The 25,519-nt window shown below is 51.0% G+C and overlaps 2 protein-coding genes across 2 annotated transcripts in view; one reads left to right on the top strand and one right to left on the bottom strand.

Moving 5' to 3' along the window:
- Positions 1–4,134, bottom strand: part of SRRD (SRR1 domain containing) — a 10,169-nt gene extending 6,035 nt beyond the window's left edge. Inside the window, exons 1-4 of the mRNA XM_006890517.1 lie at positions 3,974–4,134; positions 2,549–2,589; positions 1,664–1,920; positions 1,469–1,567 (exon numbers count right to left, since the gene is read on the bottom strand). Of these exons, the coding sequence (XP_006890579.1) occupies positions 1,469–1,567; positions 1,664–1,920; positions 2,549–2,589; positions 3,974–4,134 (558 nt within the window). The remainder of the gene's footprint in view (positions 1–1,468; positions 1,568–1,663; positions 1,921–2,548; positions 2,590–3,973) is intronic.
- Positions 4,135–9,593: 5,459 nt separating this feature from the next.
- The window catches only part of HPS4 (Hermansky-Pudlak syndrome 4), a 30,759-nt gene continuing 14,833 nt past the window's right edge, over positions 9,594–25,519 (top strand). The window contains exons 1-6 of the mRNA XM_006890516.1: positions 9,594–9,631; positions 14,446–14,536; positions 16,606–16,749; positions 21,978–22,085; positions 22,648–22,764; positions 24,072–24,166. Of these exons, the coding sequence (XP_006890578.1) occupies positions 9,594–9,631; positions 14,446–14,536; positions 16,606–16,749; positions 21,978–22,085; positions 22,648–22,764; positions 24,072–24,166 (593 nt within the window). The remainder of the gene's footprint in view (positions 9,632–14,445; positions 14,537–16,605; positions 16,750–21,977; positions 22,086–22,647; positions 22,765–24,071; positions 24,167–25,519) is intronic.

Here is a 25,519-nt window from a genome sequence, read left to right as displayed (position 1 = left end):
AACAACAACAACAAATTTATTTACACAATTCAAATACATTGTTTTCAAGAACAAATTCTTGCAAGGTTTTATGTTAGTGTGCATGAAATCTAGAATATGCTACAGGATTTATAAACCAATGAAACGAGAACTGTGGTTTTAACTATTAAACACGTGTCATCAACAACGCTCCGGCGTGAGGAAGGGTCTCCGCCAGGTTCACGTCAGGGCAGGAACTGTGCCTGCCCCACGTGATGTGCTCAGTGCCCGCCAGGCTTCCGGCTCACGCTGCAGGGCCCCTCCAGTGAGTGCTCTGTGTCCTGCGGGAGACACTCCTCCCGCTGTTACATCCAAACGCTGTGTCAGAGTAAAGCCCTTTGCCGGTCCGCTCCTACTCTGCTCAGCTTCCACGGCCCCCGGCATCAGCCTGTTCTGGTTCCCGGCTGCCCACCATTCTGCCCCTGTCCACCTGGTCACTTCCTATTGTTGAGCTGGAACCAGCTCATAGCTGACTTGATTGGATTTGAACTGCTTGCCTTTGGGTTGGCAGCCTAACTCCTTACCCACTAGGCCATTAGAACTCCCTGGATTACTGGTCAACCTGCAGAATCTAGTTTTAAACCCAGGAAACCTTCACCATGGCCTCTCCCCTGAACTGCCTCCACCCCAGTGCATGATCTGACACGATTCTGTTCCACTGCTAGATGTCTCACTTAATCGGCTCGATTACATGCCATGTGCTCCGCTGTAACGGCAGGCTCCCTGAAGGCAGGGTCTGGCTCGCATTAATCTTGGTCCCTTGCACCCCTGGCCCAGCACAGAGCTCTCTCACTCAATCCTGTCAAGTCAGAACCTACTCAACCTCCAGTGGGTTCTCAGAGGCTGTAACTCACACAGGAGGAGACCACCCAACTTTCTCCTTTAGAGCAGCTGGTGGATTTGAACCAGCTGCCTCTAGATTGTCAGCGCAACTCCTTACCCCAGAACAGTAACCCAGAAACGCTCATTTGAGTGGAGGCCTGAGGACCTGCCAACAGTGAGGAAAGGCTCTTCTCGGCTCTGCTCAACTTGCAGAGTTTACAATAAACAGTTAGAGGGCAATTTCAGAACACACACAGAAACCAAAGAGTATCCTGTAATTTCCAAGCCCAGGCCAAACTCAATTTAGGGTTAGCGGTGTAATTCCCTGTCCATTACACCACCAGAGGCCCCGGAGTTAATACCAACTCAGAATATATTGTGAAGCGAGATTTTTCACCAGTATTAAAACCCTGTATTCTGTTTCCTGGCACGTGTATGGTGCTATTTTTTGCTGGACAAATATAAGCCAATGTGTACCTGGCTGCCTGACCCCCTATTACAGTGACTGAAGAGAGAAATGTTCTGGAAAGAAATGTCTGCCATCTCAAAAGAAACTGATGTGGGACTGGGTCCTGGGTCCGGAGTCTGTCTAGTGGGGATTCACGTCATGGTGCCCCCACCCGCTGACCTCGTTCTCTCCGAGCACGGCCATGCCCAGGGCGTTAAGAACTGCAATCTCAAGCTGGCTGAACACAGGGTCGTAGAGGCAGCAGCGACTCCTGGGGATCTGCAGGAGGAAGGGGCGGCGGGTTTCAGTCCAGGGGTACGAGTGCCCGTCGTGTGCAAGGCAGAGGGGAAAATGAAGACAAAACCCCAAACTCACCTGGCACTTCTCCATCAAAAGCAGCAAAAACGCCAGCTGGTTCCTGGCAATGACGCAGGTGGCAAAGTTCCCAAGGCCGTAGCACACGCACTTCCAGAGGCAGGAGCCCGAGGCTGGGGTCTCCCCAGGGACACTGTCACAGGCCACAGCAGGCTCAGGTGACGCATCAAGATGGAGGTTTCCGAGGGCTTCAGGAAGCGCCCTCTCAAGGGTCGGCAGCTGTTCCCCATGTTTCCCAAGACACCTGTTGATGGTTTCTGAGAGAGCCAGACCTCAGATGTCATCAGGGGTGTGGGCTCTGGCCCTGTGAACCCCCTTAAACACACCCACACAGGCCCCGGGGAGAGAGGAACAGCTGATCTTGCTCTGCAACCACATCTTCAAAACGGAAAGCCAATTTGGCCTCACTATTCCCACACCCTTCCGAGCATGATGTCCTTCTCCAAGGATCAATCTCTCCTGGCCACATGCCCAAAGTGTGTGAGATGGAGCTTCAAAATCCTCGCCTCCAAGGAGAAACTTGGTTTCACCCTCTCCAAGACAGACCGATTGGTTTTCTTATTTGTTCTTATTTCAACAAATTACAACGATGGCAGTGGCAGCTAAGATTTACCCTCTCTGGTGCCACAGGGAAGAAGTGTTGTAAGCACTGAACAGCCCCTTTTAATTCTCAGAACCACACTTGGGGACAGGTACATCATCATCCTCATTTCACAGATAAAGAAACTGAGGGTCAGGGTTAAATGCCAAAAGGCATAGAGCCACAGGTAAGAGTCAGAAAACTAGCTGTCCTCAGTTGAGAGTTGACTTCCCTTCCTGGCCCCCTCAACTCGGCCTTTCCTCCTGTCACTCCCAACCCCCTACTTTTTACCTGGTGGTACTTACCTAGCGCTGAACTCCAAAAATCAGACACGAGAAGGTCCCTCCTGTTGAGAAAAGGTAGTGTGATCAATGTGGATCCTTCTGTAGCTGCCCTGACCAAAACTTGCCTTGCGTGCCAAGCTGGATGCAGTGCTGATGGCTAGCATCACACAGTCTGTCCTTATGTGTCAACTGGACAAGAAGGAAGTGCAGTGAACATACCCAGGGCCATAGCATGTGGGGCCGCTGGTGCTCAGAGAGTGCATGAGAGAAAGGGGCCCCCAATTCTTAGGGTACAGGTCTCAATGGTGAGCTCTGTGTCTCAGTCTGTGCTCCCTGCTGCATCCCTGGTCCACAACAGAGCTTGGCACAGAGGAACAGCACCATAAGAAGATATTAATATGCAGATTTAGCCCAAGTTCTAGTTTCCTCATCTCTTAAAGCAGGGATGCTCACTGGATGTACCACAGAGGGCGACAAAGTCAGTCACTGATTTTGGGTCTGAATCGACTCAGGGCTGACCCTCCAGAGGGTTTTCAGAGGCTGTAAATGGCACAGAAGGAGGAGACAGCTCATTTTCCTCCTGCAGAGCTGCTGATGGATTCGAACCACCTGTGAAGTGTGGCCTTTGGGTTAGCAACACTACTCCCTAGGAACTATGCTGCCAGAGTTCCCTTATGGAGGGCGGCTGGAGAGATTAAAGGAGATGAAGCCCTTACTACAGAGCTTTGCATACAGTAAATACTCAGTAAACAACAGTCTTTATTAGAAAGGATTCCAAGGTAAAAGTAAGGATCTATGCTTATTCAAGCCAATGGGGCTCTACAAATCCACAGCAAAACAAGCTTAACAGTTAAAGAAATGGAACTTGATTAAAATCTAGGGAGCTAGATTTAGATTTCGTGGCCTAGTAAGTAAGGAGTTGTGCCGCCAATCCAAAGGCATGCAGCTCGAATCCACCAACTGCTTCTTGGGAGAAAGAAGTGTTGTACTGGGAAAATTTACTCAGAGACCTCTCCGAAGTGCTGAAGAGCAAGAATGTCAACTTAACGAGAGAACTACAGGAAGACCTGGGCTGAAACCTTCCTGATGCCTCTTTGAGACCCAGAGTTCTATACCTCTGAGAGTTGTAGCCTTGTTCAAAATGAATAAAAGTACACAACACCCTTAAGCCTACGCCAGGCAAACAGCAGGAGTGGCTGTAGCAATGGGCTCAGTTATGTCAGAAATCATAAAGAAAGAGTAAGATAGGGCAGGGTTCAGATCTGTTTATCTTAAGGTCGGTATGAGTCATACTCCACTCGACGGCTGCTAATAACAAGACCTGTCATGAGCTCCTTGGGGTTTTGCAATGATTTCTTGACTTTACAGTTATCCCCAACTCACAGATGAGAACACTGAGGCTCAGAACGGAGCAGGACCCCAATCAAAGGCGAAGCCCGCACTCACTGGGCCTCCTCGATGCGACGAAGTACTGTCGTACTGTCTGTCTCGGGATCCGTCTCCGGGTCCCGAGGTGTCGCTTCTCTCTGCTTCGGTCGCCGCGCAGCTGAGCGCCTTTTCCGCGGAGCGGCCGTCTGCCAGGGTTCCAGAGCTACCGCCGCCGCCATAGCTCCGCTAGCACACGCGCAGGGCGCGCTCGGTGACGTCATCTCCGCGCGTCGCCGGCTAGGTCTCCCCTACAGGCGCCGCCGTAGCTCCGACGGGGCAGGGCGCGCTCAGTGACGTCATCTCCGCGCGTCTCCGGCTAGGTCTCCAGTGCAGGCGCCGCCGTAGCTCCGACGGGACAGGGCGCGTTCAGTTACGTCATCTCCGTGCGCCATTCCAGAGCTCCAGCCGCCGCCGCCATAGTTCCGACGTCAGAGGCGCACGGCGCGCTCGGTTACGTAATCACGGCGCGCAGCCGGGACTAGAACTTCAATCGCTGCACACCTTGTAGATATCGGGAGGTGGGCGTAGCTTCCCTTCACTGCTCATCATCTGGGTCCCGAACTCCGAAACTGAGCTGCTCCAGCGGGCCAGCGGAGCCTGGCGGCGCGGGCACACCGAGAGACAGTCTCCCAGCCCACCGAGGGCCCTTGTCCACCACTTCCCAGCCTTCTGGAGGTGAGACCAGACGCTCCTTATTTCTTCGGGCGACTGCTGGTCACTAGCTGACCCTCGGGGGCTTTGATTGGTCGCTTCCTGGCCCCTCGCAGCCTTTGGCGTCCCCTCTCCAGCTCCGCTGTCGTGCAAACCCTCCCACCCTGCTCCTCCCCAAGGCGCTCCGGATCATGTCTTCCCTCTTTGGGACTGTTGGGGTCACTTCCCAGGCTTTCAGATCACATCCTGACACCCATTCCCACCCCAAGGCCATCACTGGCCGCTTCTGCACCTTTTTGAGATGGAGGAGCCAGTTATCTTAAGAACGTAATGACAAGGGAGGACCTTCAGGCCGCTGCCCTTGGTTCCAGAAGCTATCTCGGCACCCTGATGTGCGCCACAGACGATCATGACAGTGATCACCTTTTAGTTGTCCCTGCAGAGAACCATCCCAAGATCTTTAGAGCTGAGCAGAGATAGTTTTGCAGGCTGCCAAAATTCAGCAAGGCTGCTCTCGGGTATTCTTTCCACCAGAGGAGGCTTAACAAACTGTTGTGGTCTCAGGAGAGTGACTGAGACGCGAGCACACGCTTCAGATCATGTTACTGGGAATATTGGCCTTTCAGAGAAGCGCTTCCTTTGATGTTTTCCTGAAAGGCCATTTTTATTCAGTCGTGGATAGAGAAGCTAAATATTCAGTTACAGTTTTGTTGTTGTTAAATGTGTTTGAGTCCACTAAAGTATATAGCGAACCTATGAACAACAGGTCTGAACCTTGCCCTGTCCTGTGTTCAGTTACAGTTTTGTTGTTGTTAAATGTGATTGAGTCGACTACAGTTTATAGTCTGAACCTTGCCCTGTCCTGTGCTGTCCTTACCATCTCTGATATACTTGAGCCAGTTACCTTGGTAAAAGGTACTCTCTGGGTGGCACAGATGGTTATGTCATGGACTCTTGCATTAACTGAAAGGTTGGCATGTTGAAAACATCCAGATAGGGGAGCTCTGGTGGCCTAGTGGCAAGAAGCCGCATTGCAATCCCAGAGGCGCATGGTTCGAATCCACCAGATGCTCTGCCGGGAAAGGAGGGACAGTCTCCTCCTGTACCAGTCAGATCTGATTTGACGGTACACACACACACAAAATAATAATTTTTTTTAAAAAAACCCATCCAGATGTACCTCAGGAGAAAGGCCTGGCTATCTCTTGGAAGTAAAAAATCCACATAGTATACGTTTCTTTCCGCCTTGTGCAGAGAAAGTTCCCGTGAGTTGAAGCTGCCTCAGTGACAATTGAGGGTTTGTTGTTTTTTTGTGGCAGGAAGATTAAATCTGTCAGCTGTGGGCCTCCTCTCTGGTGAGAGGAAGGCAGAAGTAAAGTAGTATTTGGAGGAGAGGTTTGGAGTAAATGATGTCAGGACGCCTCTGACTCTGAAATTCCATAATACGTAGAGCTGTCTTCCTCTTAGAGTTTGAAAGCCTCTTGATGGCCTACTCTTTTTGGCTATGCTTTGGCAACTTGCCTAGCTGTGGAGTTCACCATGTTCAGATTACCTTTGGCCTGTCAAGGTGCCAGGTTTGTTGTTTTAGGTTTTGTTTTGTGGTGGTCTGTTTTCATTTGGGTCCTGTTATTTACCGGAGTTGTTGCGACCCTGGTGGTGTTGCACTGGTTGAATGAAGAGCAGCTACCTGGAAGGTTGGTGGTTCAAACTCACCAGCTCTGCAGGAGAAAGAAGAGGCTGTGGGCTTCTGTAAAAATTTACCGCTATGGAAATGTCATAGGGCAGTCTGTTCTGGAAATTGGAATCAACTCCATGGTAACTGTTGTTGTTATGTGCTGTCGAGTCGCCTGCAACTTGTAGTGACCCTATGTACAACAACTCTGAAGCCTGCCCTGTCCTGAGCCAGTCTCACTGACTCCGACACACCTGCCCCTGTTGCCCCAGTTACTGTGTCAATCCATCCCATCCAAGGTCTTCTCCTTTGCTGTCTGTCCACCCTTCCAAACATGTTGTCCTTCTCCAAGGACTGGTTCCTTCTGGCATGTGCCCAAATTATGTGAGGTGGTGCTTCAAACTCCTAGCCTCCAAGGAGAAACTTGGTTTCACCCTCTTCAAGATAGACTTGTTTTCTTGGCGGTCCATGGTATGTTCAAGACTCTTCTCCAGCACCACAACTCAAAGGCATCTCTCAACCTTAGTCATTGTCCAGCTCTCATCTGCATAAGAAATAATTGTGAAGACCATGGCCTGAAAGAGGCACACCTTAGTCTCTAAGACTAACATCGTTGCGTTTCAGTCCTCTGGAGAGATCCTTGAGAGCAGATTTTCCCAATGCAATTCATCTTTTGATTTCCTGGCTGCTGTTGCCAAGAGTGTTGGTTGTGGAACATAATAAAGGAAAAGTTAACACTGAATTTAGAAAAAGTGTTGAAGGTAGAGCCGAGCAAGCCGTGATTATTAACAACCTCAGTCTCTTCTCCATCTCTCACGGTGCTGCCATGTTAATAGATTTGGGTCTTGATTTGTTTATTTTTTGGAATGACCACAGCAGCCACGTTAGGTGTACATGTGTGTGGTGTTGAGGTGCCCTCCAATCAACAACTCACTGTGGCCCTGCAAACAACACATGTGAACCTTGCGCTATCCTGCACCATCCTCATCATCTCTGATAAGGTCAAGTCCATTGTTCCAGTCACTGTGTCAGTCCATCCTGTCGGGAGTCTTCCTCTCTTCTCTTTAACTCGCCACCTTCTCCAGCTTGATTGTTGTTGTTGTTGTTATGTGCCGTCGAGTCGTTTCCAACTCATAGCGACCCTATGCACAACAGCCCTTAACCGTGCTCTATCCTGCGCCAACCGCACCGCCTCTGACACACCCATCCCAATTACCCCAGTCACCGAATCAATCCATCTCATAGAGGGTCTTCCCCTCCTGCGCTGTCCCTCCACCCTCCCAAGCATGATGTCCCTCTCCAAGGACCCGTCCCTCCTGGCAACATGTCCAAAGTATGTCAGATGAAGCCCCAGAATCCTTGCCTCCAAGGAGTAGCTTGGTTTAATCCTCTCCAAGATGAATCTGTTTGTTTTCCTGGCAGTCCATGGTACATTCAGTACCCTTCTCCAGCACCACAGCTCAAAAGCATCCACTCTCCTTCTGTCCTCCCTAGTCATTGTCCAACTCTCTGATGCATAACAAGCGATTGCAAATACCATGGCCTGTATCAGGCGCACCTTAGTCTCCAAAGAGACACTGTTGCTCCTGAGTACCTTAGAGAGGTCCCTAACAGCAGACTTTCCCATCGTGATACGCTTTTTGATTTCCTGACTGCTGGTGCCAAGAGTGTTGACTGTGGAGCCGAGCAAACTGAAGCTGTGAACACTCTCAGTCTCTTCGTCATCCATCCTGACGCTGCTAATTGGTCCAGTGGTGAGAATCTTTGTCTTCTTGACATTGAGCCTTAGTCCATACTGAAGGCTGCAGTCCTTGACCCTTCGCAGCGAGTGCATGAGATGACACAACTTCCAGCTTGATAGCGTTTTCAAAAAACAGACCCTGCTGACAACATGTCCGTATTACGTGAGATGCCGTTTAACGATTCTGGCCTCTAAGGAACACCCCAGTTGTGCTTCCTGCAAGACAGATTTGCTTGCTTTCTAGGCAGTCCATGGGATATTGTGCTGTTAAGTCACCTGTGACCCGTGGTGATCCTAAGTACAGCGGCTCTGAACCCCGCCCTGTCCTGACCCAGTCTCACTAATTCCCACACTCCTACCTGCATTACCTGCATTGCCCCAGTCACTGAGTCAATCCATCTCATCTGGGATCTTCCTCTCCTGAGCTGTCCCTCCACCCTTCCAAGCATGATGTCCTTCTCCAAGGACTGATCTCTCCTGGACTCTTCCTGAAAAACCTTTATTGTTGGATGAGTTACATGGAAACCCCACGTGTTACATGATAGGACTGTTCCATAGGTTTCTCTGACTATAATCATAGCAGAAGCAACTGCCAGGCCTTTCTTTCAGGGTTCTCCTGGATAAGTTCCAGTAACCCGCCTTCGGGTCAGTGAGTGAGCACAGGCTACCACGCAGGGACTTCCTGTAGCTCTTAGCCCTCACAGCTCTTCACACTAGTTGCTCAGTTTGTCATCTGTGATGCCTGGAATGTGTTCTAAAGAACTTATTTGACCCACTTCAACCAGAGTGTCCCATCATACAGGAGCCCGGCTGCTTCAAGGGAGATGATTGTGGTAGGACTCCTGTGTCCTCTGACTGGCTTTGGCTCCCTCAATAGACTCCTTGTGGGAACCTGGAAAAAAATAACTTAAAAAAGAAGAAATCTTCTGCTACCCTTTTGGGTCCCCCCCTTCTTGAGACACAGTTTTCCACTTGGTAGAAAGCCCTTTTGAAGTGTACCATTTACTTAACCCTGTGGGGTCACATGCTTTCACATGGGTTTAAGAAATAATTAGTCCTTGTATTTTTTTTTCCACCCCCTAGGGCCAAGAAGGCAGGGATGCTTGAACTGAAAGCTTCAATCTTGTCAAAGAAACGCCAGAATGGCTTTGATTAGAACGAACTAGAAGTTTCCCCGTCTCGCCGCCTTCAGCCCTCCTCCGCCTTCAGCCCTCCTCTCAACAACTCCCTGGACAACAGGCCCTGTGGAGTTGATTCTGGAGACAGCCATGGTCACACCAAAGGAGCCAGACCGGTAGATTCGCCTTTGCTGGTGGAATTCTCTTGTTTTATCCTCTTCTCTCCCAGAGTTCCAAGCAGCACTGTCATATTCATGAAGGTCCGGAGCTACAAGCAAGCAGAGAAGTGGCACTTTCTTGCTAAGTGAGAACTAAACAGTTGGCATTTGGCACTGAAAACGCGTAAACCTTCTACACCTGGATTCTTTGGATTGGGGAAGCATCTTTCTGGGGGAGATAGAGGCGAGAGCAGAAAAGAGAAGCCGGAGGAAGAGGATGAGGGCAGCTGGCAAGTAAATGGCTTCGAGCACCCCAGAGACGAAGTTGGCCTCGTGGTGAGTATGGGCGCCGCCTGAGATCTGGCTCGCCCTGCCTGCTGGACCACATTGCTGGGCTCGCTGGCGGGCCCCAGCCACGCTGTGTGCATTTTACACAGAGGAAAAAATAAAACAAGAACAAAAGCCGCTCAGCTCATTGCTGTCAAGTCGAACCAACTCCTAGCCCCCCCTCCGCCAGGTATTCCAAGGTGGGTGTATTCCGAGGTGGGTGGCCTTAGCGGCCAGAAGCTGCACTACGGTCTTGAAGGCACCTGGTTCAAAGCCACCGGCTTCTCCACAGGAAGAAGATGAGCCGTCTCCTCCTGTGTGATTAACTTCCTCTGAAAACCTGCTGGAGGGTCAGCTGTGGATTGGTCCCAATTCTACAGTACACAATAACAACAACACACTACATAGGAGGAGATTGCCTGTCTTTCTCCCTCAGAACCACTGGTGGATTTGAACCACCGGAGAAATACCACCTTTGAATTACAGCTCAATTCCCTACAAACTTCACCACCAGAGATTCCTGTTACGTGTGTGTGTGTGTGTGTGTGTGTGTGTGTACTCATATGTATGTGTGTATATATGTGCATGTGGCCTAGTGCTAAGGAGCTGCCCTGCTGACACAAAGGTACATGGTTCAAATCCACCAGCTGCTCTGAGGGAGAGAGAAGTGCAGTCTCTTCTCGTGCAATTTACAGCCTCTGAAAACCAGCTGGAGGGGCAGCTCGGCGTCGGTTCTGAATTAGTAGTGTACCCCAACAACAGCATGTATGCATATACATACTGCATTCCTCACAGAGGGAGCTCTGGTGGCCTAGTGGCAAGAAGCTGCGCTGCAATCCCAAAGGCACGCAGTTCAAATCCACCAGCTGCTCCACAGGAGAGGGGTTGGCAGTCTCCTTCCGTGCGAGATTAACTGCCTCCGAAAACCCGCTGGAGGGTCAGCTGTGGGTCGGTTCTGACCCCATGGTACACAACAGCAACAACAGCTGTGTTCTTCAGAGCACGTCTGTGCAGCCTGTGAACCATTTCGTTACAAAGCCCGTCTGTCTGAACCCTGTGAGCGTCCTGCAGTGTTTTCTCCTAGGCTGTAGGGAGGACACCCGACCAGGACCATGGAGTCAATTCCAGTTCTCTGTGGCCGTCCTGGTGACTCCTGACACTGTGAACTTCAACAGGAGTGGGCCTCCTGCCTCAGATTTCTCCTACCTGGTGGATTCAAACCGCTGACCTTTCAGCCAGTAGCCCCGCACACAATTCACGGACCCACTGGGACGACCAGCTTTGTTAACAACCTGGGTCTTATGGTGCATTTGAAAGACGGTGGCAGTTCAGAACTTCCCGTCCAGCAGAGCTTTAACAGGCTGGCTCTTGGAGGGTGTTCTGCAGTGTGTCTGTGAAGCTCTAGGGGAACCCTGGTGGCCTCGTGGGAAGGAATTGTGCTGCCAACATAGGGCACATGGTTCACTAGCACCAGCTGCTCTGCGGGAGAATGGGAAGTCTCCTCCTGTGCAGTTTACAGCCTCGAGAAGCCTGGAATGCGTCTAGGACGCGACAGTACCTAACAACAACAACAACGAGAGAGCTCTGTTGGCCTAGTGGATATTTACACTACCAAGCCAAAGGTGGGTGGTTTTAACCTGCGGCCCTCAGGCCAGGTTTTAATTGTTTCTGATCAGACACTCTTCTAAGTGGCATAGTCCTCGTCTGTCTGTTTGCTGTACAAAGAGGCAACTCGTGGTTGCTGTGATGCTAAACACGGTTGAAACTGATGAGTCAAATGAGAGAATGGTCACCCACGGCAGACAGTGTTTGGTGGAGCTCCCCGATTAAAACAAGTTGGAAGCAGGAGTGGCATCCACTTTGGAATAGCTTGCCTCCAGAAACCCTGTGAACGTGGAGAAACGATGAAAGTTATATAAGTGTTCAGGACTTTTGTTCTTAGGATCGCTGTGAGTCGTCTAGGACTCCACGGTACCTGCCAACAACAACAGGAGCCTGGAGGCTGAGCTCTGAGTTGATGACAATGAGACGGAGTGACTGAGTCCATGGGGAAATGTCACGTGGGTTTTCTCTGGAGTGCTTGGGCCTCTGAGAATGCGCAAGGAAGGAGAGCAGGCTTTGAGTGGAGTGTGGCAGAAAGATCTGGACTTTTCCTGCAGGAAGTTGTGTATCTGGCCTTGGGACTTGGCAGACTGTCTGAGACGGAGTTAGTGGTTCTCTTCAGGAAGATGAGCTGAGAGGGAGCCAGGGGAGGCCAAGGGAGTGGTGGAGACTGAGAAGAGAGCGGTCACAGCTCTTTCCCTTTATGCCGTGAAATACCCTGATGCGCGTGCTTTCAAAGGCCCAGATGTAAGCCCCAAGCCCGGCCTCTGAGTTTGCCTAATGTCTTTACAGAGGTCATCAGGCAAGACCCTGGAGCACTTTGCTGATGCCGCAGGCTGAGTTGTCAAGGGAACAAACAGTGCCGCGTTTGAGGAAGTGCTTCTTAGAGGCAAAGGTGACGAAGCTTCCTCTCATGGACGTCATGGGCACGTCATCACGAGGGACCAGTCTTTGGCAAAGACACTGGGCTGGGAAAGGTGGAGGGTCAGAGAAAGAGAGGACGACTCTCAATGAGATGGGTCCACACGGTGACCATAACAACGGGCTCTGAGAGAATGGAGGTTGTGGGGATGTTGCAGGATCGGTATGTGCAGATCACAGGGTCACTCGGAGTCACGGTCAGTTCAGTGGCTAACAACAACGACAGGCTGGACTGTAACACGTTCTTGTCTTCCTTGGGGGAAATCCAGGTTTGAATCCTGGTCAGTGCACCTCAGCCACAGCCCCCGCCCATCTGTCAGTGGAGGCTGGCAAGTTTCAGTAACATTCCCAGACAAAGAGAAACTAGGAAGAAAGGCCTGGCAAACTACTTCCAAAACTCAGGCCATGCAGACTCTACGGGTCACAGTGGTTCAAGGCTGGGCAGCATGGGCTGACTGGAGAGCTGCAGCAAACTGGGAAAGAATCGGGCTGGGGGAGGTTGCAGTGGGAAGTGTGTTTGAGATATGTTCAGAAGTCTGGTAGGATTCTGACGGGGGGGGTGTTTCCTGTGAGCACCCCCAGGGTCCTGGGGTCCCCTCCGTCGGGCTCACTGCCCGGAGTTAAATGTTTATTCATTTGTCATTTTTTTCACTGTTGCCCTCAGCCCCTGTTCAACATTTGCAGAAAGACTGCATGAAGCCATGGTCGTTGTTGCAACAGTCAGAACCAACTCATAGCTGACCCTCCAGCAGGTTTTCAGAGGCTGTAAATCACATAGGAAGAGACTGGCCATCTTTCTCCCTTGGAGCAGCTCGTGGATTTGAACTGTCTAACTCAGTTTGCTCTGCTCCACGGTCAACACTCTTGGCACCAGTAGCCAGGAAATAAAAAAACGTATTGCGATGGGAAAGTCTGCGGTTAGGGACCTCTCCAAAATACTCAAGAGCAACAGTGTCTCTCTGGAGACTAAGGTCCGCCTTTTGCAGTCACTTGTTATGCATCAGAGAGTTGGACAATGACTAGGGAGGATAGAAGGAGAATTGACGCCTTTGAGCTGTGGTGCTGGAGAAGAGTATTGCATGTACCGTGGACTGCCAAGAAAACAAACAGATTCAACCTAGAGAGGGTTAAACCAGGATGCTCCTTGGAGACAAGGGTTCTGGGGCTTCGCCTGACATACTTTGGACATGTTGTAAGGAGGGACAGGTCCTTGGAGAAGGACATCATGCTTGGGAGGGTGGAGGGACAGCGCAGGAGGGGAAGACCCTCTATGAGGTGGATTGATTCAGTGACTGGGGTAATCGGGATGGGCGTGTCGGGGGCAATGAGATTGGCACAGGATAGAGCACGGTTTAGGGCTGTTGTACATAGGGTCGCTATGAGTCGCAACGACTCGACGGCACACAACAACAACTTGGAGTTGGCAGCACAACTCGCTACCCACTAGGTCACCAGCCCTCCCTTGAATCTGTGGTGGTGGTGGTGGTGGTGGTGGTGGTGGTTGTGTACCATCAAGTTGGAAGCAACTCACAGCTGACTCTCCAGCCAGTTTTCAAAGGCTGTCAATCTCACAGGAGATTGCCCATGTTTCTTCCACATAGTAACTGATGGATTTTAACCAGCGTACATTTGGGTTGGCAGCAAAGCTTCTTAGCACTGAGCCAACAGGGCTGCCTTGAGTCCATGGAAGTGCTGTCTCCCAGCATCACCCTGCTCACCAGTTGTGAGGCGTGCATTTTACCCAGCCCTAAATTATTTTTTTATAACTTTATTTTATTTTTTTATTATTTGTGTGTGTGTGTGTGTGTGTGTGTGTGTGTGTGTGTACCGTCAAATCAGATCTGACTGGTACAGGAGGAGATTGTCCCTCCTTCCGCGGCAGAGCATCTGGTGGATTCAAACTGTGCGCCTCTGAGATTGCAGTGCAGCTTCTTGCCACTAGGCCACCAGAGCTCCCCTAGCCCTAAATTATTTTGTAACCAGAGCTCCACGGGTCTGTTTACCAAACCATGTGGGCCCAGAGTTAAGGTCGAGTGTTTGAAACGCGAACCATCATTGTTCACCCTCACTCGACAGCCTCATCTTGGGCAGGTGCCCTGGTGGCTGGGCTCGACCCTGCTGCACTCAGAGAAGGTTTTAATCTCTGTGTGTCGCTTCAGTCTGCTTTCTTCTGGAGCTGCCAGAGAGCTTTTCAAACTCTGAATAATGAGCCCCCCTGGGGCTGGGAAGTGGGAAGCGGTTTTAAAATGCCATTCTGACAGCATGAAAGGAAACACGGCTCCCTTCTGTCCTCTTGCCAGGTGGAATTATTTCTTCCTTTATGATGGTTCGAAGGTGAAGGAAGAAGGCGACCCAACGAGAGCCGGTATTTGTTATTTTTACCCTGCTCAGGTAAGCCCAGCTGCAGCTCACTTCTCTGCAGGGGTCCTGCTGCCTCTAAGCAGTGGCTTTTCAAAAGCGCTGAGTTTCCACTGAGGTGGTTTCATTTGAGGAATCCAGGCATGTGAAATCTCTTCTGTCTTATTCTTGGTGGTCCTATTTCTTATTCGGGTCTTAAATTTCCCAAGCGGCTCTGTGCTGTCTCATCTAACCCTCTCTAGCCATTAGGATTTGTTTCAGCCACTGGCGTTTTGATCAGTTTACTTTCAAATAAAAGAAACACTTTTATCTAGACCCACGCGAAAGCAGAGAGAGTGGTAAACGGAGATGCTATACGCACAGCGCCCGCTTCGACAGGGATCAGCGTTTTGTTAACTTTATGCAGAGTGTTGATGATCAGACAGTCTTGAAGGGTGGACGACCAGAGTGCTTCTTAGAGGCAAGGATGCTGAAACTTTGTCTCATTTACTCTGGGTGTGTTTTTTAGGGGGGACCAGTCCTTAGAGACATAGTGCTGGGAAAAGTCAGCAAAAGAGGAGGACTGTCAGCGAAACGGATGGACACGGGGACTCCAACAGTGGACTTGTGCCTGACAGAGATCGCGAATGTGGCACAAGAAAGGACAAGGTTCAGATCTGTCGTTCACAGGGTCGCTGTGCGTCAGTGTCGGCTTGATGGCACCTCACAGCAACCCCCATCCCATCCTTTTTATCTAGAACATTCTCAGGTGATCTGCAGTCTTTGCTGCATCGCCCCATCGTGGAAGTCAGGTGGCATCCGTAAGTGATAAGGAAATGTCTTAGCACCAGCACACCTTGTAAAAGTAAAAGTAATTGATCATGGTGACGCCTTAATAGAGAGCTCTGATGGCCTGGCGGCAAGAAGCTGTGCTGCACCCCCGAAGGCACGCAGTTTGAGGCCACCAGGGGAGAAGGTTGAGCAACCTCCTCCCATAACTGCCTCTGAAAACCCGCTGGAGGGTCAGCGATGGGTCAGTTCTGACTCTGTGGTACACAACAACAGTAACAGCACCTTAATACCATCTGATACCAAGCCCACATTTAAATTTCACCTTATTTTCTTAAATGTCACTTAATTTTTCCCTCATCCCCCCTCATTTTCCCTGCACCCCCTCCACCACTTATCTCCCTCTTCCTTAAGACCCACACAAGCCCCAAGTAACCCAGCTTGGTAACGTGGGTTCTGAGTCCCTCGTATTTTCCCGTAGTCCTCGCTGTGCACCAACCCCAGCATGCCATTGAGTTGAATGCAGGCTGTCTGCGTAATTAGAATAATGTCCGCGCATCCGCCATCTGGGTGTGGCAATTGCTGGGGTGCTTCCCGTGTTGCATCCGCAGAGTCTCCTTTAAACCAACGGTAAGATCTAGACCCCCGATCCATGTAAGTGGTGCGTGCGTGCTCTGTTGCATCTGGTAACGAGATGCAGCAGCCATAGGACCCGGCTGTCCCACGTCTAGTTAGTGCTAAGTTGGACCAAGAAGGCCCTCGGTTCAAATCCACCAGCTGCCCCGCAGGACAAGGATGGGCAGTCTCCTCCCATGTGATTAACTGCCTCTGAAAACCCGCTGGAGGTCAGCTACGGGGAGGCTCTGACTTGATGGTACACAACAACAACAAGATTGATCAGCAAGTGGTTCTTCATTCTCTCACATCGTGGAGGTTGGGATTAACCCGGGCCCTTCGGCCGCTATGTGCAGAGGATCTGAGGGACAAAGCCTCCCGCATCGTCACATGTGCCTCAGGTGTGCATGTGCACCAGTGCACAGTCGCATTTGCCATGGCTGTTCCAGACAGCTCAGTCCTCCAGGGCAGGTGTCAAAAACCGCTGCTAGAAACGGCCACATGGTAAGGGCTTTGGGCTTTGTGGGCGACAGAAAGTCTCCTTCATATAGTTTCCTTTGCTTTTGGCTCTTGTACAGTCCTTTTAAAGTGTTAGAAACCTCTTCTGAACGGATGGACCATGTGAAAGCAGGCTGGCCACCAGCCCCCCTGTTCCACTGATGTGGAGCTAAGGAATTTCCCCTTCCTGTCTGGAATGTGCTCCTTCCCCTCCCCCGCAGACGCTGCTCGACCAGCAGGAGCTGCTCTGCGGACAGATCGCCGGCGTGGTCCGCTGCATTGCGGACATTTCTGGATCTCCTCCCACCCTCATCCGTCTGCGGAAGCTGAAGTTTGCCATCAAGGTGGACGGAGATTACCTCTGGGTGAGTTCAGCAGGTAGTCAGAGCACCTCAGGGTGCCTTCCAGAGCGAGCCAGGCTGGCCGACTTGAGTGTGAGTCCTGGGACCCCAAAGCTTCAGAGCATTGCCTTCTACAGCCGGCCTCCATCCGCAGCCCCTCAACCCAGCGTCGGGTGCTCTGCAACCCTCCTGGCCTCAGGATGCTTTCTGCACACACTATAGCCATCCACTTGAGAACACGCCCAGCATGGTTACTGCACTGCTCCTGGCTGTCTTGGAGGAAGTGTGGCCACGTTCCTCCTCAGAGGCAAATATTCATTGTTGTCAGGTGACATAGACTCATAGCTCCTCTGAAGAGATCTGCACCTTGTCCTGTCCTGCGCCATCCTCACAGTATCCAGGACACTAGAGCCCATTGGTCCGCTCATTCTTCAGGCCATCTTCTTGAGGGTCTCCTCTCTCGCGCTGACCCTCCCTCACCGTTCCCAGCGTGATGTCTTTTTCCAAAGATTGGCCCCCTCCTTAGGGCCAAAGTATATAAGACAAAGTTCATCATCCTTGTCTCTGAGTACTCAGTGTTACTGTTACATACCGGGGAATTGGACCCGACTCACAGCTGGTTCTCTGAGTGGGTTTTCAGAGGCTGTAAACCACACAGGAGGAGATTGCCTGTTTTTCCCCTGCGGAGCAGCTTGTGGATTCGAACCACGTGCCTTTAGGTTGACAGCGTAACTCCTTTACCACTAAGCTACCAGAGCTCTCCAAATGCTCACAGGCCTGCTAAATTCTACAATGAAGATTCTGCTAGCATTTTTTTTTTCCTATCGCTTATCCATGCCTTCAAACACCACAGGCTCAAAGGCATCAATTCTTTGAGCTGTGGTGGTGCTTTTGAGCACCAGTTTGAATTGATGCCTTTGAGCTGTGGTGTTGGAGAAGAGCACTGAACATCCCATGGACAGCCAAGGGAACGAACAAGGATGCCGTGGAGAAGGTGCAGCCAGAGTGCTCCTTGGAGGCGGAGATGATAAAGCTTCGCCTCACATACTTCAGGTGTTGCTGTTAGAGGCTGTTCCTTGGAGAGAGACGTCATGCTTGGGAAGGTGGAGGGTCTCCTCAGCCAGGTGGATTGACCCAGTGACTGCTGCAATGCGCTGTAGGTGTTAGGAAGTGTGAGGATGGCGCAGGAGAGAATGGGGTTGGGATCTGTTGTTCACAGGGTCAAACTCAACGGCACCTAATACAGCAACATCCATGCCTTTATCTTCCATCAGGTCAACTTATTTATTTTTCTGGTGGTTTTTATTTATTTACTTCCGTGAAGGCTTACAAATCATACTAATTTTTCCTAAACTAATACATAGCCTTTTAGTCTTCCCACATTAATTACCATTGATGAATGTGGTTAACTGATTACAGTATTCAGTCAGTCCCTTACTGTGTATCGCCTTTCTCTTCATCCACTTTGTCCGTCTGTTCATTTTCCCTCCTGTCCCTCCCTCCCGTCACTGCTGAACCTCTAAGATGGCTTTTATTTGGAGAAACCCTTTCTTAGCTTTTTGTAGTAGTGGTTTTATACCATGCTTGGCCCTTGGGGACTGACTAATGTCACTCAGCATTATGTTTAGTGTTTTTAAAAGCAAGTTGCAGGGGAGCTCTGGTGGCCTAGTGGCAAGAAGCTGCACTGCAATCCCAGAGGAACACGGTTCGAGTCCACCAGAAGCTCTGCCGGAGAAGGAGGCGCAATATCCTCCTGTACCAGTCAGATCTGATTTGACGGTACACGCACACAAAATAAAAAAATTAAAAAAAAAGCAAGTTGCACACATTTGTACCTTCTTCCCCCAGAGTACGTTGTGGGTGGTGGTGGTTCTTGTGTACAGTGGAGACAGAACCAACCTTCGATGGCTTTTCAGAGGAATAAATCACTCAGGAAGAGATTGTCCATCTTTCTTCTGCAGAGAAGCTGGTGGATTTGAACTACATACCTTTGCGTCGGCAGCACAGTTCCTTACCACTTAGCCATCAGAGCTCCCTCCGGCACCTCTTAGTTTATGCCATTAATCAGAGTTCCCTATTTACTGCAGGTTCTTTTTTCTTGTGAGGGGAAAATGGACAGTTGATGAAGATACACATCTGACACGCACCATCTGATGCATCTGGCAATTAAGGCATCTTGTGCAACTCAAAGCCCCGTCAAAACATAGAACGTCAACGCCACCCCAGAGAGTTCCCTACCTGCCCCAGTGCCATGCCACCTCGCAAATTCTTTTACAAATTTCCTTTGAGCTTGTTTGCAAAAGCCTAGTGCAAAGCTCCATCATTGCCACCTAGCAGCGTGTGAAGAGAAGTGAGGTGAAGCCTGTCCTTTCTTCCGCCTGCTTCCCACGGGTCCTGAGGCACCGACTGTGGCTCAGCTCTACAAAGTGCACTGAGTGTTCCATCCAGGCTCCTTCCAGCCAGCAAGGGGCCTTAGTGGGAGTGGGAGTGGTTAAGACACTCTACTGCTGACCAAAAGGTTGGCGGTTCAAACACTGGATACTCTGCAGGAGAAAAGACCTGGTGACTTACGCCCTTAGAGATGTCAGCTGAGCCGTTCCCATGGGGCAGTTCTGCTGTGTCACACAGGGCCTCTCAGTCATTGTTCTAGACGTTTTCCTCCCTAGAATGGTAAGCACCATCTGAGCGGAATAATACAGTATTCCGTAAGTATTACGGTTGACGGGCTTCATTCATGCTGCTCAGCGTTTTTGAGGTTAATCTGTAATGTTGTATATATTGGTACTTCAGTCCTATTTATTGTCAAGCAGTATCCCAGCTGCCTAAAATCCCGTGGTCTACTGGCGCATCCTGTTTTTGATGGACACCTGGATTGGATCCAGTTTTGACAGCTACAACCTGCCACCTGCTGGGAGCGTCCCTTGTGCGACTGCTTGTAGACATGTGTCTCCATTTGTCTTGGGAGTGAAATCTAGGAGTGAAATTGCCAGCTTAGACTGTGAGTCTTGTTGAGAAGAAACAGCCAGGCTGTTTTCCCAAGTGGCTGGTACCATTTCCGTCTCCACCAAGCATGTGTGAGGATTCTAGTGATCTCGGATCTCTGTCAACCTTGACGTGGTCAGTCTGTTTGATTTAAACCGTTCTCGGTGCTGGTGGGGGCGTGGTATCTCACTGTGGTTTTACTTTGCATTTTTGCTCCGATGACTAATGACAATGACACTTTTTATGTGTTTTGTGCCCATTTCTATGTCTTCACTTATAAAGTGGATGTTTGGTGGCATTTTGTTTATTTTTTTTTTAATTGAGTTCTAGGAGTTCTTTAAGTACCATTTTTGTTAACTCTCTATTTTATATACATATTCCCAATCTACAGTGCACCTGGAATCAAGGCCAGTTTGTCAGCTTGTTCTCTCATACGGTTCCCACTTTCTGTGTCCTTGTGAGGAAACCATTGCCTGTCTTGAGGTTTCGGTAGCCTCATCAGAAGTCTTAAAGCCAGAAGTTGCTGTGGCTGTTTTAGGTCCTGGGTCTTTTCTGTTTTATAGTTGGCATCTCGCCGCTTATGAACGTGCTGGTGGGATCAAGCGTGGAAGGTGGTGGACGCTGCAGGCTGCCTGGGGAGGAGGCCGAGCCCTCTCACTTTATGTCTCTCTGCAGTGAGGGCTCGGATCACATCAGCGAGTAGAGCAAAGAGTGTCACCTTCTTAGAGAGTGCAGTGTGTGTGTGTGTGTGTGTGTGTGTGTGTGTGTGTGTGTTGTGTGAGAGAGAGCACGTGAGGTATTTTTAAAGTTTTTGATGATTCTACAGGGAGCTCCAGTGTAAGGGGGTTGGTAGCTAGTGGCAAGGAGTTGCGCTGCCAACCCAAAGACTGGCAGTTGGAGTCCCCCAGCTGCTCCACAGGAGAAAGACGGGCCGCATCCTCCCATGTGATTTGCAGCCTCTGAAAACCCGCTGGAGGGTCAGCTGTGAGTTGGTTATGACTCAGTGGCCTGTAACAACGACAGTAATAATCCTACGGCGTTCTGGTGGCTTAGTGGTAAGGAGTTGGGCTCTCAACCCAAAGGCAAGTGCTTCGAATCTGCCAGCTGCCCACAGGAGAAATGTGGACAGTCTCCTCCCATGTGATTTGCAGCCTTTGAAAAAGTGGCAGTTATCCCCAGAGATGAATTACTGTGCAAAGAACATGAGCTATTCCAGTTCTCTCAACATAGGTCCAGATGACTATCACTCTGCAGGTCTCTCCTGGGGGGCTAGGCCCTCCGCCAGGCTTCTCATGTGGTCCAGGCAGTACCTGGCCTCTGAGCACTTCCTCCAGCTGGGGAGATGAGATGGCCCTGCAGGACAGTGTTTCAGGACTGATACAAAGTATGTGGTACTCACATACATCCTTCCAAGGCGATGAGAGAGGCCACGATTGACCAGAGTTACCAGACAGGTGTCAGGGAGGACTCGGATCTGCAGTGGGCACTGGAGGTGGAGGATCAGCTCTGGGCGGTGAATGAGCAGGAAGGGAGAGGGCATTTCAGAGCGGGCAGCACAGGTGCGAGAGAAATGGTTCGCTGGGCACCAGTGGGCTGGAGTTGGGGGAGTGAGGTGGTGAGGGGACAGTGGACACCACTTTTGATGTCTCATGAGTCTGTCTGTGAAAAGCCTGGATGCCAGGGTTCCAGGGACGGCTCAGAGGAGAGGAACAGCCAGCCTCCTTTGTTGTTGTGTGCTGCGGAGTTGAGGATCACTCATAGCGACCCTGTGAACAACAGATCTGTGTCCTATCCTGTCCCGTCCCCATCATCTCTGACACATTGAACCCTCTGCAGCCGCTGTGTCAGTCCCGGGAGTTGAAGATCTTCCTCTCCTTTGCTGAGCCTCCACCTTTCAAGCACGATGTCCTTTTCCAACACTTTCTCTCCTAACAACATGCTCAAAGTATCCGAGATGGAACTTTGTCATCTTTCCCTCCGAGGAGCTCTCTGGTTGCACTTTCTCCAAGACACATCTGGCTGTCTTTTTGACAGTCTGTGCGATGTTCAGGACTCTTCTCTGATAACACAGCTCAGTTCTTCTTCGGTCATCCTTATTCACTGTCCAGCTCTCACACGCAAAGCAAATGATTGAAAAGACCATGGCCCGAATTAGACGCACCTTATTCCTCACATTGACATCATTGCTCCTCAGTGATTTGAAGAGGCCCCTGACTGCAGACTTCCCCAGTGCACTGCATCTCCTGATCTCCCTGGGTTCCTCTTTGCAGGCCCTAGGCTGTGCTGTCGAGCTCCCTGATGTCAGCTGCAAGCAGTTTCTGGAGCAGCTCATTGGCTTCTTTAGCTTCTACCATGGACCTGTGTCTCTGGCTTACAAGGTACGAGTACGGCGTCGAAGGACCCCTGAACATGTCGGTTGTGCCGACACACAGCACTTACTCCGTTGTTATGTGCCGTCGAGTTGCCTGCGGCTCAGCCTGCGACTCATAGCGACCCCGCGTACAAGAGCTCTGAACCCGGCTCTATCTTGAGCCCTTTTCATTGTCTGTGACACACTTACCCCATTCCCCCAGTCACTGAGGCAGTCCATCTCATCGAGGGTCTTCTGCTCTTGCACTGTCCCTCCCGTCTCCCCGAGCATGATGTCCCTCCTGGCAGCATATTCTAGGCTGTGTAACTCTGTATATATAAACATTGTCTGTGAGAAGGTCAGGGCCAGAGCTCTCAGAGCCCCAGGGACATAGACCAGGCCCATTCCCAGGCTCACGAGCCTCTCCTCTTCCCTGTAGGTTTGTCAGCAGTCAGGTAGGTTAGCGGGGTGAAGTGGGGGCTCTGCCTGCTGTCCTGCGTGAGGGACCATGTTGTGAGGTAGGTGGGATGCTTGCAGGAAATCTCTCACTCCCCAGCTTGGGCACTGACTTGAGGTGGTTTATTTTCTAGAACTGCTCCCAGAAAGAACTGAGCACCGAGTGGGACATCTTCATTGAGCAAATTCTGCAGAACACCGGTGACCTGCATAAGATCTTCAATTCGCTGTGGAACTGGGACAGAACCAAGGTGACACGCCCATGCCTCTTAATCATTTCCTATTATCTCCAGCTCAGCTCATTGCCTTTGAGTCGGAGCTGGCTCATAACTACACTCTAGGCGGGTTTCCGGAGGCTGTAAATCACGCAGGAGGAGATGGCCTGGGTTTCTCCTGTAGAGCCGCTTGTGGATTCGAACCACCAGAGAAGCACCAGGTGTGAGTTAGCAGCGCTGTTCCCTGTGGACCGGGCCAGCAGAACTCCCTCATTTTGTGTTTAGTGACAGGACACGTTTCTTGTCGGGTAGCAGGAAGCAGGGAACTGCCTCGCTAGAGAAATGAATGTCACGCGTCATTTCTCAGTAAGCGTAGTTTGAAAGGCGTGCGTGGCAGCCCCATGACTGCTCTCACTAACTGAGTCCGCTCTGGCGAGTCAGGGCACCTCGCAGAACCTTCTCTCTCTAAATCCCAGAATGATGTAGGAACACCTGCTTCCCAGAACCGCTTTCAGAGCAAAATGAGACTGTCTACCCACTTCTCGCTTAACCACCTGGTTAGGTCATTAGGCGAAAAATGAGCATTAGGCCAGAATGGAGGAGGACGGCATCTTATTTAACTGTCAAACCCCGGAGTGGCATGACTGAATGTCTGGGTAGCGGGGAGACCAGTCTTGAAGCTTTGAGAGAAAGTCGGGAGACTTGGTCCAGTAGCCACAGCACGTGCACGTGGCTCCAGCACATTGACTTCTGACAGCTCCCAGGGCCGGGCGGGTCCATCTGTCAGGCGGGCGGGCGAAACGCAGAGGTGCCTGCCGCAGCTTGCTACTAGGTTTTCTTTGGTGGATCTGGTCACACCCTGTCCTTATGTAAGAAAAAGACTCGTGCACAGCTTTCTGGAAGGACTGTGGCAGTGGAATATTCCTCCAAGTAATAGATGCTGATGATGTAATTGTATGTGATTTAATAGACACATAGGGCCTCGAGCCTGCTGCCTCACAGCTGTGACTGGGCCTCGGAGGGAGGAAACACATGACTGTGGCTTCTGCCTGCACCTGGACGTGCCTCTGAGGGCCATGCCCTCTCTCCCTCCTCTGCACTGACAAGGTCTCCTGAGTTTCCTTGGAACAACCACACGCCTGTGTCTGCTGCGCCTTCAGCTTCCAGACACACCTCCTTATTCCACCAGTGGCCATGGTCGGCAGCTCTGGGTGTGGAGAGGTAGAAAGTCCTGGTTGTTACCGAGTATCATGGTCTCCTCACAGGTTCCAGTCAGGGCTATGAACGCTCCTCCTTTGGTCAGTGAGCGTGCTAACTTGGGGCGCACTTCTTGCCCTGGGCAGGTGGAGCCCCTACTGTTGCTGAAAGCTGCCCTCATCCTGCAGACCTGCCAGCGATCGCCTCACGTGCTCGCCGGCTGCATCCTCTACAAGGGCCTGTGAGTATCCCCCTCTGCGCCAGCCCCTCCCCAGAGAGGAGCTCTGTCTCTCACAGGCCCCACCGGGCTGGGGCAGCCACTGCCACTGTCAGGGAGTGTGAGAGTGGATCTTGGCCACTGCTTATCTTACAGCAGAGCTGGGAAATTGGAACTTCTCTGTGTTCTGAAAACAGGGCCATAAAAGGCAGCTTAACAGAAGTCCTGTAGCTCTCAGGATGGGGCCGGGTCTTATCAGAAAGGAAATTCCTTATCAGATTTCTCTCTGAGCTGTCTGCAAAAGGCCTCCAGCCTGTGGACACCCCGTTGCTTGCCCCATTGCTCGCCCTGCCTCCCAGGGGCCCTGGTACACCTGCTGCAGCTTCATTTGCTGCTCCAAAGCATATCACATGCTTTGATCCAGGCTCCTCCCTGCTTCCCTGCTGGAGTCCACTTTGGGCTGGCTTCTGAGAGGCCCCACGCCTCTCACCTCCTGGAGGGCCTCAAAGCCTCTCCAGATTCTCTCCTCCAGAAAGGTGTCCTCCCCCAGCCCAGGGCTCCGTGTCCAGAGCATCCTGGGGGACAGATGCAGGTGCACGTAGGGGAGTGCGCTGGGCCCTGGTGCGGCTCTGGGCCTCGCAGGCTGGGTGTAGGATTCCATTCTCTGATCTGCCAGCCGTGGGGTTTGGTGCAAGTTGCTTAACTTGACTTTAGCTTATGACACACACAGGACCCAGCACAGCCCCTGTGCACGGCGGGCCTCAGCACTCACAGCCCTGCTCCTTCCTGTGCCCAGTTTGTGTTACGGCAGTTCTGCGTTGTCTTGTGGTGCTTCCAGGCTCACTAGGGACACAGCTATCAGAGAGAAAATGTGGGTGTTGGTTGTTTTTTATTTTGCATGCATTTTGGGAGTTTCTCGGTTGTTCGAGTGCTTAACATATTTGGCTGCTAACTCAAAGTTTAAGGCTTCAACTCTACCCAGGGGAACCTCAAAAGAATCATGTGTCCAGATGTTTCCAATAAATCAGCCGTTGGAAGGCCTGTGGAACACAGTTCTGCTCATACACACGGGTCCTCAGGAGTCAGAACTAGTCCAAGACAACTGGGTTTATATGTGCATGTTTAAATTAGACACCATGAATTGCCAGGCCTTTCTTCCAAGGCACTTCTCATTGCCTTTCTACTAATCCAGCACTTACTCACTTTTGCCATCCAGCCTCCATCAGTCTGTATTTGTTGTTGTTGTGTCCCGTCGAGTTGGAACCAGCTCATATCTCACCTGCTAACACCTTTTAGAAGGCTGTCAATTGCACGAGAGGAGACTGCCCATCTTTTTCCCTCATCAGTCTGTATTGTTGTGTGCCTTTAAGTTGGAAC

Source organism: Elephantulus edwardii, unplaced genomic scaffold, assembly GCF_000299155.1.
Source record: "Elephantulus edwardii isolate Elephantulus edwardi_28Jun2011 unplaced genomic scaffold, EleEdw1.0 scaffold00089, whole genome shotgun sequence".
Taxonomy (NCBI): Eukaryota; Metazoa; Chordata; class Mammalia; order Macroscelidea; family Macroscelididae; genus Elephantulus; species Elephantulus edwardii.
The sequence above is the reverse complement of the archived record's forward strand: the minus strand, read 5'-3'. Positions and strand labels throughout refer to the sequence as shown.